At 36.9% G+C, this 15,663-nt stretch overlaps 1 protein-coding gene across 8 annotated transcripts in view; it reads left to right on the top strand.

The window, feature by feature from the left end:
- adcyap1r1a (adenylate cyclase activating polypeptide 1a (pituitary) receptor type I) overlaps positions 1 to 15,663 on the top strand; it is a 53,516-nt gene that overhangs the window by 15,669 nt on the left and 22,184 nt on the right. For 3 of the 8 annotated variants that reach the window (XR_013304190.1, XR_013304189.1, XR_013304191.1), the window contains exons 7-20: positions 33 to 129; positions 2,706 to 2,816; positions 2,885 to 2,985; positions 3,049 to 3,146; positions 3,637 to 3,769; positions 4,359 to 4,512; positions 5,336 to 5,396; positions 5,927 to 5,996; positions 6,566 to 6,657; positions 6,973 to 7,056; positions 8,232 to 8,361; positions 8,441 to 8,482; positions 9,910 to 10,138; positions 14,119 to 14,191. Coding sequence is in view for 2 of the 8 variants with exons in the window: in XM_077615055.1 (XP_077471181.1) it covers positions 33 to 129; positions 2,706 to 2,816; positions 2,885 to 2,985; positions 3,049 to 3,146; positions 3,637 to 3,769; positions 4,359 to 4,512; positions 5,336 to 5,396; positions 5,927 to 5,996; positions 6,566 to 6,657; positions 6,973 to 7,056; positions 8,232 to 8,361; positions 8,441 to 8,482; positions 9,910 to 10,134 (1,398 nt within the window). In the remaining 6 variants the exon portion in view is untranslated. Of the gene's footprint in view, positions 1 to 32; positions 130 to 2,705; positions 2,817 to 2,884; positions 2,986 to 3,048; positions 3,147 to 3,636; positions 3,770 to 4,358; positions 4,513 to 5,335; positions 5,397 to 5,926; positions 5,997 to 6,565; positions 6,658 to 6,972; positions 7,057 to 8,231; positions 8,362 to 8,440; positions 8,483 to 9,909; positions 10,658 to 14,118; positions 14,465 to 15,663 lie in introns of those variants that run through there. The other 5 variants (XR_013304192.1, XM_077615055.1, XR_013304194.1 and 2 more) reach the window with 5 other exon arrangements.

The following is a 15,663-nucleotide window of genomic DNA, read 5'->3' as shown; positions in this document are numbered from 1 at the left end:
ATTTTTTAACCATCTTATGTTTATATTTTTAGGTGGCGTCAGAATCGGAGCACTGCATCATCCAGCGAGAACATGACAAATGTATGGAGAGGATGGACATGCATGACCCTAGTGACGACTTGAACATGGGTGAGTTTGTCCATATAAAAATTGTCATTTAATTTTACATATTCATATTGGGTTCAAATCTGTTGCAGTTCCATTGTCCACACATACACACACACACACACATATATATATATATATATATATATATATATATATATATATATATATATATATACATACAAATATACATATACATATACACATGTGTATATGTATATAGATATACCGTAATTACTCGAATATAACACGCAGGTTTTTGCAAAATAATTAATTCCAATAGTTGGGGGTGCGTGTTATAATCAAAAACAAATTTTTTTTTTTTTTAATTTTTTTTTTTTTTTTAATTTTTTTTTTGGTGTCTTGTTACATGGCCCTTAGCCTGGTGCTTTTTCTTGCCAAATAAATTGAATTGAAATTGAATTGAATAAAATAAATTACAAATTTTCGATCGAAAAAAGCATTGTCAAACTCACTTTGACGCACGGATTTTACGTCATCTCGTGAAGCCGAGACCACCACTGCCCCCCTCTAGCCTCGTACCCGTCTCAGTTCACCCTCTCTCAGTTCAGTGTTATAATCAATAACTAAAATAAATTACAAATTTTCGATCGAAAAAAGCATTGTCAAACTCACTTTGACGCACGGATTTTACGTCATCTCGTAAAGCCAATCGGATGATGTGTTGTGGGAGGAAGAGGAAGTGGATGAAGGAAGCGTGGACGTTGATAGGATTCTCAACGAAGAGATGTATGAGAGGACAGACAAAGAGAGAGAGGAACTTTTCATTTGAAGGATTCTAATGAATAAATTTGTTTGAACAAAACAATCGTGAAACGAAGAAAAAAAGGTAAGATTTCTGATTTTCGTCAGCGGGAAATTTTAGGTGCGCACTATATTCGAGTACTGCGTTTTTCCAGATTTTTTTGGCCCAAAGTTATACCTGCGTGTTATTTTCGAGTGCGCGTTATATTCGAGTAATTACGGTATATTTATATGTATATGTATACGTGTATATATATGTATATATACATGTATAATGTATGTGTATATATATATGTATATATGTATATATATATATTTATATATGTATATGTATTTATACATGTATATGTATATATATATATATATATATATATATATGTATGTATATATGTGTGAATACATGTATGTATATATGTATATTTATGTGTGTATGTCTATATGGATATGTATATATACATGTATATGTATTTATACATGTATAATGTATATATATTTATGCATGTATATGTATGTATTTGTATATGTATGTATTTGTACATGTATATGTATTTATACATGTATATGTATTTATACATGTATATGTATTTATACATGTATATGTATTTATACATGTATATTTATATGTATATGTATGAATTAGGGCTATCTTATCAGGTTGGTTAAGCAGTAAATGTGTGGTGAGGCCCAAGTGTACCTTGACTTGAGGCCAAGAAGTATGCAGCGCTTCATGGACAAGTCAGTATGCCTCATTTGACTCAGATTTGCCCTTTCAAAGTAATTGTCTTCCTGTCCGGCTCAGCACACCGAGGCAAGCACATTAGGAAGAAGGGAAAGAAAGGTCTACAAAACACACACTTGCGCCTGTCCACACAACATAGTCACTCTAGTACCAGACTATCATGCAAGTCAAAAGGGCTTGCGCTTATAGTGTTTAACCGCACTTGGACACGCCTCCGCGACCAGGGCTCCAAAATCACCGGAGCAAGAGTGATGGCGAACATCTGGAGAACGGGGGTGCTCGAAGAAGACGGAAAAGAGACGATTGGATTTTCTAGTCTGGGCAAGTGAATTAGCTCCAACTGATTTTAGAAAGAGGAAAGAATGAGACATAGCAGATGTCTTACATTCATGAGCTCATTCATCGTCTGGGACGCTTTTCCTCACGAGGGTGCCGGAGTGTTCTCCACACGGTCCTGTGTAGAGTTTGCGTTTACCCCGGTTTCCTCCCGCTATGCTAAAATCATCCATGCTAGGCTAAAATGATCCATGCTAGGCTAAAATCATCCAGGCTAGGCTAAAATGATCCATGCTAGGCTAAAATCATCCAGGCTAGGCTAAAATCATCCATGCTAGGCTAACTGAACACTCCAAATGGTCTCTTGGCGTGAGTGTGAGCATTCCCGGTTGTTCGTCTCCTTGCGCCCTGCGATTGGCTGGCCACCAATTCACTGCCAACGGTTGGCGGGGATAGGCTCCAGCACCCCGGCAACCCTTGAGAGGAATAAACATGCTAATTACTCATGTATCTTACTTCCTTGAGATAAACATCTCTATATTGAATCATTTTCTGAACCCCTTATCCTCACACGGGTTGCAGGGGGTGATGGAGCCTACCCCAGCTGACTTGGGGCAATCGCAGGGGACGAGTAGACAAAATCACCAATCACTCATAGATAGGGGCAATTCGGAGTGTTCAACCAGCTAGCCTAGCATGCATGTTTTGGGGATGTGGGAGGAAACCGGAGTCCCCGCAGAAAAACCACGCGAGGACATGCAAACTTGACTCGTCAATGCCTTCACGTTGATTAACCTTGCCGAAATCTTTTCTTCCTCAGACTGCCCCTGGATGTGGGACAACCTGACCTGCTGGCAGGCGGCGTCCGTGGGCGAGGTGGTGGTGGTCAACTGCCCGGAGTTATTCCACGACCTGATGGGCCCCGAAGACGGTGAGCCCGTGTCTCGCCGTCCCGTGCGCCGACTCCCTCTCACTCGTCCCGGATGATTTTCCGCGCAGAGATGGGGCAGGTGAGCCGGAACTGTACGGAGGACGGCTGGTCGGAACCCTACCCACACTACCTGGACGTCTGCCTCTTCTACGACAACGCCACTAAGCCGGTGAGCCCTTGGCACTTTCGGGCGTGCAAAATTTTGTCTAATCTAATCTGTGTGCATTTTTAGGACATGTATTACGCTTCCGTCAAAGCCCTGTACACGGTTGGCTACAGCACCTCGCTGGTGTCTCTCACCACCGCTATGGTTATCCTCTGCAGGTTCAGGTAAGCTAGGGGTGTCAGACTCGGGTTGGTTCGGGTACATCTTGAAGACGAGAGATATAAAGATGAATTATTGCAAAACCTGGTGACACTATGAACAAATTAAGGCAAGATTTTTTTTTTAAGCGCTACAGATTTTTTTTTCTGGGCTATGTGAACACAAAACTTATAAAAAGAAAGCTTAGATTCACATCTTTCATCATTATTTAAAAAATATATATATTTATAATAATTATTTAAATGTGGAGTTCTGACTTAGTCCTTTTCGGCTTTTATACCACGATCCAACATTTTCAAAGTGGATAACCTATGGTGATGGCATCAAATGATATTTCCTCCCAAATCTCCAGCCCGCCACGTCATGATGGATTGGACGTCTATCTCCGCCCATGACCCTCAAACATGCCGACTGTTAAAATGGATGCCTCAGACCTGCCTGAAAAATAATAGCAAAAATATATATATATATTCCGTTTGTTTGTTTCCTCGGCAGGAAGCTTCACTGCACCAGGAATTTCATCCACATGAACCTGTTCGTGTCCTTCATGCTCCGAGCCATCTCCGTCTTCATCAAGGATGGTGTGCTGTACGCGCAGGAGGACAGCGACCATTGCTTTGTGCACACGGTAAGCGTCCGATCCTATATTGAATAGGGCGACGAAAGCTCTTCAAGGGTATAGATTGGTTAAAAATTCAATATACAAGTTTTTTTTCGTTATGTATGGCTTATATTATAACAAATGTATCGGTATCTTCATTGTATTTTTGACTAGATTTTGGTATTTTTGTCACAGTCCAATTTAAATGATGTAAAGTACCTTTTTTTATAATATCAACCAATTATGGTAGCATCGGTGGCCCAGTGGATAAGTGGTGGGTGCTTCGGCCTCGCAGTTCTGGGGTCGTGGGTTCGATTCCAAGTCTGGACTTTCCTGTGTGGAGTTTGCGTATTCTCCCCGGGCTTGCCTGGGTTTTCTCCGGGTACTCCGGTTTCCTCCCACATCTCAAAACACGCATGCTAGGCTAATAGGATGCTAAATTGTCCCTATCGGTTGTTTCTTTCCTCCTGCTCTGCGATTGGCTGGCTACCGATTCAGGGTGTCAATTTGACCTGGGACGATTCCGTGTCCCTGCCATTGACAGAAATAAACGTCCAGTCCCTTCGTAGCACTCGCATTGAACTTTTATTGAAGACACTTTGTGGGTTTTCTGCAGGTGGCGTGCAAAGCAGTGATGGTTTTCTTCCATTACTGCGTCATGTCCAACTACTTCTGGCTCTTCATCGAAGGCCTCTACCTCTTCACCTTGCTGGTGGAGACTTTCTTTCCTGAAAGGCGATATTTCTACTGGTATACAATCATCGGATGGGGTATGTATTTATTTTTGCATCGTTCTTGGGATTGAAATCCGGGTGGAAAATCGAATATTTGGAGTGCACAGGTGTTAGTTTTTTTCTTTTTGTGTTTATTACTCTACCTCAAAACTCATCTTTAAGTTTCTCATATTCACATTGGGGAACGAGTTGAAGGACGATCTGTTTAAAGTTCGATTAAATGGATTATTTCACCACCAACCCAAAACTGATGTCAAAATTACTGTCAGGTTTTTATTAGTTGCAAAAAAATGGATTTACAGCAATCCTATCTTGTAAAACATATTAGTTAATAAACATCTTAGTCATTCTTTTATTTTTTTTACTGTATCTAAATCTTTTTATGACTACTTATTTATGTGTGCACTCTGGTAAATCCTTAAATCAAATTATACTTGTATAATGACAATAAAGGCATTCAATTCAATTCAATGATAAAACAAGAAATATCTTTTTTATTATTATATTTCTAAGGGAAATGGGTACTTTTTTAAAGTTATTATGTGATGGAGAGAAACAGAAATCAATTTTGGATTTTGGACTTAAGTAAACGTTACAAACGCTTTAAAAAAACAAAAAAAAACGGTTTTTTGCCCTGTTTTAACTGTAGTTCCCCACTATACCGCTATATAGCGCTGTTGCGCCAGCTACATATGTATCATTTTAAAATGCATGAAAAAAACATGTGGCCACTTTCTGCTTGTCCCATGATACTTCGACACGCCATAATATCATAAATAAATGAAGGCTGTTTTGTCAAACGAAAACATTTCTATCTATTTTATTTATATGCCTTAAATGATTTGTTTTATTTTCTTAGGAACACCCACAATTTGTGTGACAGTCTGGGCCGTTCTGAGACTCCATTTTCACGACACTGGGTAAGAACAGGCTCGTTTTCCATCAAAGTATCCGCCATTTTTGTTTTTTTCACAATGTCTCGGCCACAGAATTATTGCTTTCATTTTTTTGACAAAACCAGAAATCCGTTCTTTCGACCCCTGCCACCAAAAGAGTGCCTTCACTGGCAGCCAATCAATGAATAGGAACCTTAAAATGCCCCAAAACTAACAAGGGTTACTAACTAGGGTTTGTCATGTATGTCAAATAGTAAATACAATCGTATCTCTACTTACGAAATTAATTGGTTCCAGAACTTTTTTCGTAACTTGAATTTTTTGTAAGCAGAAAAGTACTTTATATGTAAATTCTGTGATTCGTTCCACGGTCGGTCCTCAAAAAAACGACCAATTAAACCCTTTAATAATGATCAAAGTGTCCCACTTTTGTATGAAAGATGTGAGAAACAGACAAAAATTAAAGGAAATTAAATATTAAAATAAAATAACGTATCTAGGGGCATTCGTAAGTAGAAGTACAACTGTAATCTTTTGAATTCTTCTTTCTCTAGATGCTGGGACACAAATGAGCACACTGCTCTCTGGTGGGTGATCAAAGGACCTGTTGTGGCCTCCATCATGGTAAAACACCCGCACAATATCAGGCTGTTTGATAACGTCATGTTTAAATGAACCCTTTATCGTTAAATTTATCCAAATGGATGCCATTGTTGGCCCAATCCCTTTTGACTAAGAAAGGTTGGCGGAAAAATGATCACCATGGCACTCTGCAGTCCTCCCATTCGAAAGAAATTGGACGACGATCGGCGTTTTCAGTTGAAGTTGAAAACTGTGAAATGTGTAAAAAGAAAAGTAAAAACAACTTTAGAGTTATTGGATTGGATAACTTTATTCATCCCGTATTGGGGAAATTTCATTGGTGTTTTTCTGCTTTTATCCATTTTTATTTGAATAATTTAGTTTTTAATAAAAAATAAATACCATTCATTGAGAACAGGATTTTAACAGGATTAAAAAAGTTATCCAATCCAATTAATTAATAAATAAATAAAGATAACTCAATATGCTATGTCCATGTATGCGGTTTAGTTGTTTTTTTGTGTCAAATGATCAGAACTAGTCACTTAACCTGTGAACCATTAACAAAATATGTTTAATATATATATATATATATATATATTTTTTTTTAGATCAATTTTGTCCTCTTTGTGGGAATCATCATCATCTTGGTGCAGAAATTGCAGTCCCCCGACATTGGCGGCAACGAATCCAGCATTTACCTGTAAGTGAGCGACCCTGAGTCGGGGTCAATCCCGGACCGGTCGCCGGCCGTCCTTGTCTACTTTCATTCATTTGTATGTTTTTTTTTTCAAAGTACGTCAATTGTTTTAATCCAGAACGAAAGAACGGTTCAAGCCAAACACGGACAAAATCAATGTTGCCATTTCTTTCTTTCTTTCTCTTTCTTTCCTTTGCAACTTTTCAAGATGAATTCACATGGCGTGTCTGTGTGTGTGCGCATATGTGTCCGATCACGTGTGTGTCCCTAAAGACGCTGTCTTTGTTGTGCTGTTGTGTTGTCTTTTGTGCGGTGTAGCAGCTGTGCTCAGAAATGCTTCAGTGAGCCCTCACAGGCTGTTCAGCATTCGTGCAGGATGTCAGAGTTGTCCGCCATCACACTGTAAGTGTGTGTGTGTGTGCGTGCATGTAAGTGTGTGTGTTTGGATGATCTATATGACCCGAGGCTGGAAAAGTTAGGCATTTAACTCTTTCACAGCCATTGACTCCATTTGAAGTCGGATGGCCCCTTCCAGTCAAAATCGACAGCCAAGAAGTTTTTTTTTTTAAAGTATAGTACAGTAATCCCTCGAATATCACAGTTTCACGACATCACGTTATTTTTTTGTGTCGGACATTTTTTTTTTGTTTATTAAATGTTTTTTTGTAAGTTCATAAAAATGTGAAAATCGGAAGCCACTCCCCTGTCCTCTGCTAGCTACTAGAACTCAGCACTGATGTAATATATATATATATATATATATATATATATATATATATATATATATATTTTACAAGTTCATAAAAATTTGAAAATCCACGCTAAAACTCGCAAGCAGAAGCCACTCCCCCGCTAGCTACTAGAACAGCACTGAAGTAAATAATAATAATTTTTAAAGTTCATAAAAATGTGAAAATCCACGCTAAAACTCGCAAGCGGAAGCCACTGCCCTTGCTCCGCTAGTTACTAGCACTCAGCACTAAAGTAAAAATATATATATATATTTTAAAGCTCATAAAAATGTGAAATAAATGTGAAAACTTGCAAGCAGAAGCCACTCCCCCATCCCCCGCTAGCTACTAGAACAGCACTTAAGTAAAAAAATAATAATTTTTAAAGTTCATAAAAATGTGAAAATCCAAAATGAAACTCGCAAGCGGAAGCCACTCCCCTTTCCTCCACTTGCTACTAGAACTCGGCACTGAAGTTTAAAAAAAATATTATTATTACTTTTTTTAAATATTATTTTTATTTTTGCTGTTTTTCCTTTATCACAGCCATGTCTTGTCTACATTAACCGTGAAAATCGAGGGATTACTGTAATACCTTGACATACGAGGAATTTGAGGGAAATTCCGAGCCAATTCAGCAATTTCCCTCTTGCATAATTCTCTTAAAAAGGGCTTTCCATTTCATGTCCTTTTGTGTTGTGCGTCCGCCATCTTACGTGTGGTCTGACAGTGTTACGTTGTCCACCAATGGCTTCATAGAGCGTTTTGGTCACCATTTATGAACTAGTACGTCGATTGTCGGTGAACAAGTGCGATCTCGAGCCCGTGTGTGTATGTGTCGCGCAGGCGTCTGGCGCGTTCCACTCTACTGCTCATTCCCCTGTTTGGAATTCACTACACCGTCTTTGCCTTCTCCCCGGAGGACGTTAGCAAAAGGGAGCGGCTGGTTTTCGAACTGGGTCTCGGGTCTTTTCAGGTAAACCAAACCGCCTACTTGTAGTTTCGAGTTGTTGTTATTGTTTAAAAATGGTTGTTTTTTTTTGTACTTCACGCAGGGTTTTGTGGTGGCTGTCCTCTACTGCTTCCTCAACGGAGAGGTAAGCGGTGATGCCGACCCGGTTCGATTCCGGCCGATTTCAATGTTGATTTCGTCTGAAAATCATGGCATTTTTCTACTGATTTTTATTTTTTTTATTTGTTTATACTTGCCATATTTTTCCCCACCAGCCAAATTATGAATATGTGAGTCGCACTGGAGTATAAGTTGCATTTATGGAAGGGCAATTTTTATATAATTAGAAATAAAAAACAGACATGTTAAAGTAAGAATAGTAAAATGAAGGAAATGGGATAAATAGCTATTCAAATGTTGATAACTTTCTAAAATCATAACATTTTCCTCTGATTTCTATTTTATTTATTTGTTTATACTTGCCATATTTTTCCCCACCAGCCAAATTATAAATATCTGAGTCGCACTGGAGTATAAGTCGCATTTATGAAAGGGGAAATTTCATTTGATTATAAACCATAAACAGACAGGTTAAAGTAACAATAGTAAAATGAAGGAAAATGGGATAAATAGCTATTTAAATGTTCATACCATTGTAAAATCATGGCATTTTACACTGATTTTTATTTTATTTATTTGTTTATACTTGCCATATTTTCCCCACCAGCAAAATTATTAATATTTAAGTCACACTGGAGTATAATTTCGCATTTATGGAAGGGCAATTTTTATTTGATTAGAAATTAAAAACAAACACGTTAAAGTAAGAATAGTCAAATGAAGGAAAATGGGATAAATAGCTATTCAAATGTTGATAACTTGATAAGATCATGGCATTTTCCACTGATTGTTATTTTATTTATTTGTTTATACTTACCATATTTTTCCGTAACAGCCAAAATATGCACAAAAAATATCTGAGTCACACTGAGTCCCATTTATGAAAGGGGAAATGTTATTTGATTAAAAACCATAAACAGACATAGGTTAAAGTAACAATAGTAAAATGAAGGAAAACAGGATAAATAGCTTTTTAAATGTTCATACCTTTGTAAAATTATGGCATTTAAATTCACTGATTTTCATTTTATATCATTTATTTACTTATACTTACTATTAGTCGCACCAGCCAAATTATGCACACAAAATATGTAAGTGGCACTGGAGTATAAGTCGCATTTTTGAAAGGGCAATTTTTATTTGATTAAAAACCAGGAACAGACGTACGTTACGGTAACAATAGCAAATTGGAGGAAAAAACGGGCCGTGTTAACATAACAGTTTTTCATATAAAAACAACAATAAATAGGCTGTCATGGTCGGAGAGATAATAAAAAATACTTAAAAGTCGCACTCGAGTATAACCCCAAACTATGGGGAAAAAATAGGCGACTTGTAGTACGGAAAATACGGTAATGCTTCTCTCACGCTCCTTCTTTTTTCCCGAAATTGTACGGGGATGCCCATCAGTAAGTTTTTGGCCAAAGTGCATGTAAAAATGACCTTGTGAAGTTTCTCCCCGAAGGTACAGTCGGAGATCAAGCGGAAATGGCGCAGCTGGAGGGTGAACCGATACTTTGCTGTGGACCTGAAGCAGCAGAGGCACCCGTCGTTGGCGAGCAGCGGAGTGAACGGCGGGACTCAGCTGTCCATCCTCAGCAAGAGCAGCTCCCAGATCCGCATGTCCAGCCCCCTGGCGGAGAGTGCCAACATCAGCCTGCCCACCTGAGCGTCTGATCCAGTGAGTCAAGGCCGCCGTTTTGCCAAAAAGACGCCAAAATCTCCACCCCGTCTTCGTGCTTTTCTCTTTTCACTCCCCTTCGGTAACGCACTTTCCATTTTTAACCAATCGGAGGAGACGATACAAACGTCCGCCTTTTTTTTCCCCCTTCGACCGCTTCGTTGATTGTGGCGATACGATACCAGAGAGTCGGTAGCTTCGTGTGTTTTTTTTGCGTGATGTCCCCGTGTTTCAAAGTGCCATCCGAGTTCGAACTTTTTGTTCGTTCGCACGGGTTCCGGATTGGGCCAATTCCGGTTGCCAGATGAGGAAAATAGCAAGGAAATTCAATTCAGACTACATTCGCTTGCGCTTCTCATCTTTAAACAACAGTAGTCACTTAAATCAGGGGTGTCAAATGCAAAAGTGGCCCACTAGGGGGAGACTTTTTGCATGGCAACGCGCTCGTAACATAACATAACCAAATTTAAATGAACTTGGATTACGATGCAGACACACTCAAAAATAAGTTGAATCTAAACTTACTTCTAATTTTGTTTTAAATTTTGCTACCTTTCTTCTCCCGGGTTGGCTCAATTGGCCCCGCCTCCACCCTGACTTTCAGATGCAACCTATCGAGGGTTGTTTGCTTTTGTAGTCCCCTCAAAATATTCTGAAAATGATGCACACAAATGTCCTCACAATAGGATAACGCACGACCACTTGCCAACGAGATGTAGTATATACTCCTCTCGTATTAGCGAACTAGCTACGCCATTCGCACTGACTAACGGGAAAAAAAACACTGAAAAAATGCAAGGCTCCGCCCAGTGCTCGTAGAGACATTACACGAGGGAGTTGCGACCAGAAACACATCGGCCATGATGTTTTTATGAGCAGCCTCTCACGTCCGCCGTCTGCTCGTATATCAAAATTTGTCTCGTATCTCAAGATAAATATTTTCCCGAAATTTTACTCGTATCTCGAATAGCTCGTATGTCGGGGCACTCTTATGTCGAGGTACCACTGTACCCCAAAACCGACAAGAAGTAGCTTGAAAATAGCTAAAAATCAGCAACGACCAAAAAAAAAAGAATCCAGCAAGTCCCTCTAATTCAATAAAAAATGATCCAAAATTTACAAGAAGTGAGCTTAATGCGGGAAATTAAGCAAGGAGCATCTCACAAATTTCTGCTTTATCCGAAAATCTGAAAGAATTTTATCCTCTACGTATAGTATGAATTCGCACTCAGGCTGAAGCACCCCGCGAACCGGATCGAACTCCCTACCGGGCCACTACCGTCCCGCGGGCCGTACCTTTGACACCCCCTAAAATGCCAAATGTTCAAAATGTCACTTTTGTACAATCAGCCATAAGTACTGAGTATGTCAAAAATAAGATACAGCTTAAAAAAAAAAGAAGTGACAAAAAACCTGTGTAGTTTGTAAATATTTTTGATGTCGACAGTTCGACTTGTCTTATTCATGATGTTTGCGTGTTGCAAAGGAAAATGTAGACCATGTTTAATTCAAAATGGGGACGTCTACTGAAGAGAAATTGGTGCCAAAATGATTTTTTTTATTCATCTTTGGACATCATAGTGCAATAGAGCCGTGCCATGACTTTTTTGTGACTTTCGTGCAGCTTTTCACACATCGTACAAGAATATCAAGCTCCCGTTACGTCAAAAAAGTGCCTCGTCTTTTTTTTGTCATTTATTAACGATGGACTTTGAGAAAAAAAAAAGCCATTTGCTTACATTGAATGTACAGTCTTGTGCTCCGGTGAACTCAATGTTCCTTTTTTGGGGATGGTTATCGTGATGTCATCTTTTTTAACGTCCGTTTTGAAATGATCATTGAAATAATATTTACAAAAAGGGGTGTCCAAACTACGGCTGCTCGTTTTTTTTCTTTTTATTGGCCCGCGTCAAGATATCGTCAATTTTTGTCCACAAAAAGAGGCTTGAATTCACTGAATATTCGCTTGCAATTCTTAGTGTCACCACCAGATGGAGTTAAACAGTGGTTCTCCATTATTTCTATTTCATCTTTTTTTAAGCGATCTTTTGAAGAAACAAAAATGGAAAGTTGGTCATTAGAGGATTTTTCGTAAAAAGTTTAGACACCCCTAATTTATGAACATTTTTTATAGTGTACATAACAAAATACCGATAATTCTGTATATATCCTCATTGGAAATGTGCAAATGTGACTATCATTTTGTGTATATTTGTGTTTTTTGGAGGCACATTTTTCTTCAACTTACCTTCTTGTATTTTTACATATAAAATAACGAGATAGCACCAGAAATTATAATTCCTAAATATCCCAATAGCAAATAATTCACCTTTGCGGGGGTCAAACCATTAAAAAATACGTCACGGGAGAATAAAACTAGCTAAAATTAACACTATTATTCAAAAATTTCTGACAAGTGGACATGTTTGAGGTTGTTATTTTTAATGTTAATTTGGGAAGCTAGTATTTAAATGGATGTTTGGGTGAGCGGAAATCTCATTTGTGAGGTTTACCCACATTGTGCCATATTTTCTTACTTATTATTTAATGTTTGGAAGAAGAAAAAATATATTAAATATTTTAAAAAAGCCACAGCTGCTGCTTAAGCACCAGCTGTCATTTGGAGTCTGAATGCAACTGAGATGGAAACAAACATGTTTCAAAGCTGGTCGTGTGTGCAATGTATCCTCCAGGCCAAAAGGGGGCAGTGGTTTTTTTTCTAACATTGAAATTGTGTACAAAAAAAGTGGATTTAAGATAAGACAATTGCGTAGGACTGCTAAAATTTGTCAGATTGTTTTTCTTTACCGTAAACTATGATGTGAATGTGTTAATAAATAGAAGGACTTTTTTTCCATTTTTATCAAATAGGAAATACAAAAAAATATGTTTGATTAATGTATTAATTAATGAGATTGCCAAATGTAATACAAAATAATTGCACTGAGACTTTTGGTTTTTCATTACTTTTGAATTATAATATAGATACAGATTAAAAAAACATTTAAATTGTGATTAAATCAGAAGGATTGATCAAATGTGAATTTTATGTGTTTTAGTTATACAGCACTAAATCCATATTTGAAATATAAAGAAATGAAAGTTTTATATTAGCTATTTATTTACAAATATATTTTACTTCATTAACTGTGTATAGACTTATTTAATTTGAGGAAAAATCTTTAAATAAATGTTTTAAAAGTGTCTTTGTGGCAACAATGTCCATCGTGAATTGAGATTTAAAATGGCGTCCTGGTCCATTTGTAATGTGAAATGTAAAATAAGTATTAAAAGTTATCATTAACGTGAACTTCACTGTGAAAACAAATATATTTAAATTTAAAAAATATCTAAAAATGTACAGACCCTTAATGAAGAAAATGTCTCAAAATGGTTGCTAGCTAACAAGGCTAACTTGTAACTGTCCTTTCTTTTCTGGTTTAAAATGAGCCAAATGAATCTGTCCTCTTCTTTTATGAGCTTTTATATTGAAAAAGCTTTTGTTTTGAAGTTTTTATTTCAAGCTATGTAGCTCTAAAAATGAAAAAAAGGTGCGTCTTCACTTTTAGCATTAGCAACGTGTCTTGTTTTTAGCACAACTAAACAAACTGACAAAAAATGTGATTTTATTTTTCTGCCTTCTGTGAACATTGTATTTTATTTCCCATAAACAAACTGTGAACCGTCAGAGGAATCGCAGCACTTTTGTTAGCATTTAGCTTGAGTTAGCGAAAGGTTACGCAGCAGATTTTTGGATTAAATATATTTTTTCCCATCTGAGATAAGCACGAAAAGCCAAAGTTGGGTACTTTCAGGTCATTTTCACATGCTTGTCGATGCTAGCTAGCTAGCTCAGAGGCTAACGTTTAAGACCAGGCAGCCATTGTGATCATTTTTCAATTTTTGTGCTGTTATGTATATATTTTTTGCTTTGTTTTGACTAACTGTGAACTTTGCTAACGCATTTTTTGAATGTACAGTTGTCTCTCAGCTGCTCTTCTACGATGCCTGCTATGAATCTACGCCGTGTTTAATCTTATATACAGTATTCAAGTAAGTGGTGTATTTTATTTTACTTTTTATTTATTTTTTAAACTTTTTGACAAAGACGTGCCGTTACGTTACAAAGAGATTTTTTTTCTACGCTCTTATAACCCAGCGCGTTTTATTGATGAGCATATTGATAAAAAATAATGTAGATATTTAAAAAAAATGGTCATCAAGGTTGTTGTGAAGTTGTGTCGTAAAAAGAAAAAAAAAGTGACGTCCGACATTCACAATCCGTGTTGTGTACATTTGAATGCTCAATAAAAATGTGCAAACTTGGGTCGGTTTTTGTTGCGCTACGACTTAAAATTTGATGATTAAAAAAGACCTTGTCTTGATTACATTTTGGCTATATATTCATAAAAAATGACCATGTATAGTAAGGCTTTTTTTCCATTAAAAAATAATACCATGTATAGTTAGGTTTTTAGTTGTTAAAATAAAAAAGACGATGTTTAGTAAGGTGATAGTTCTGTAATAAAACTTCAGGTTAAGAAAGAGTGAGATCAATTTAAAGGAAATAGGTTTATTACCAGACTGCAGTATGGGGAGAGAGCTCGAACAGCTGTGAACCGCTCACAGTCTGTTGTCCTTGCAACTCTCTCGACTTAAAATTTGATGATTAAAAAAGACTGTCTTGATTACATTTTGGCTATATATTCATAAAAAAGGGTATGTATAGTAAGGCTTTTTTCCATTAAAAAATAATAGCATGTATAGTTAGGCTTTTAGTTGTTCAAATAAAAAAAGACGATGTTTAGTAAGGCATTTTCCTTAAAAAAAACAAAAACAAAAACAGTGATCATGTATAGTAAGGGTTTTATTTGTTCAAAAAAATGACCATGTACAGTAAGGCTTTTTTTCCTTTAAAAAGCATGTTCAGTAAGGCTATTTTTCATTTTAAAAAAGTAGACCATGTATAGTAAGGCGTTTATTTGTTAAAAAAATAACCATGTATAGTAAGGCTTTTTTCCATTAAAAAATACCATGTGTAGTTAGGCTTTTATTTGTTCAAAAAACAAAGATCATGTATAGTAAGGCTTTTATTTGTTCAAAAAATGACCATGTATAGTAAGGCTTTTTTTCCTTTAAAAAACATGTTCAGTAAGGCTATTTTTCATTTAAAAAAAGTAAACCATGTATAGTAAGGCGTTTATTTGTTTAAAAAAATGACCATGTTTATTAAGGCTTTTTTTCCATTTAAAAAGCATGCTCAGTAAGGCTATTTTTCATTTTTTTTAAAGTAGACCATGAATAGTAAGGTGTTAACTTATTCAAAAAATGACCATGTATAGTAAGGTTTTTTCCTCATAAAAAACATTTATAGTAAGACTTTTAAAAAAGACCATGTACTATATATAGTGAGGTTTTTTTCTTTAAAAAAGGCCAAGTATAGCAAGGCTTTAAAAAAAAAAAATTACCATGTCTAGTAGTAACCTAGCAACCCGTGTCTGTGTCTTTAAACCCTGCATGTTTGT

Source organism: Stigmatopora argus, chromosome 12 (assembly GCF_051989625.1).
Source record: "Stigmatopora argus isolate UIUO_Sarg chromosome 12, RoL_Sarg_1.0, whole genome shotgun sequence".
In the NCBI taxonomy this organism is placed as follows: domain Eukaryota; kingdom Metazoa; phylum Chordata; class Actinopteri; order Syngnathiformes; family Syngnathidae; genus Stigmatopora; species Stigmatopora argus.
The sequence above is the reverse complement of the archived record's forward strand: the minus strand, read 5'-3'. Positions and strand labels throughout refer to the sequence as shown.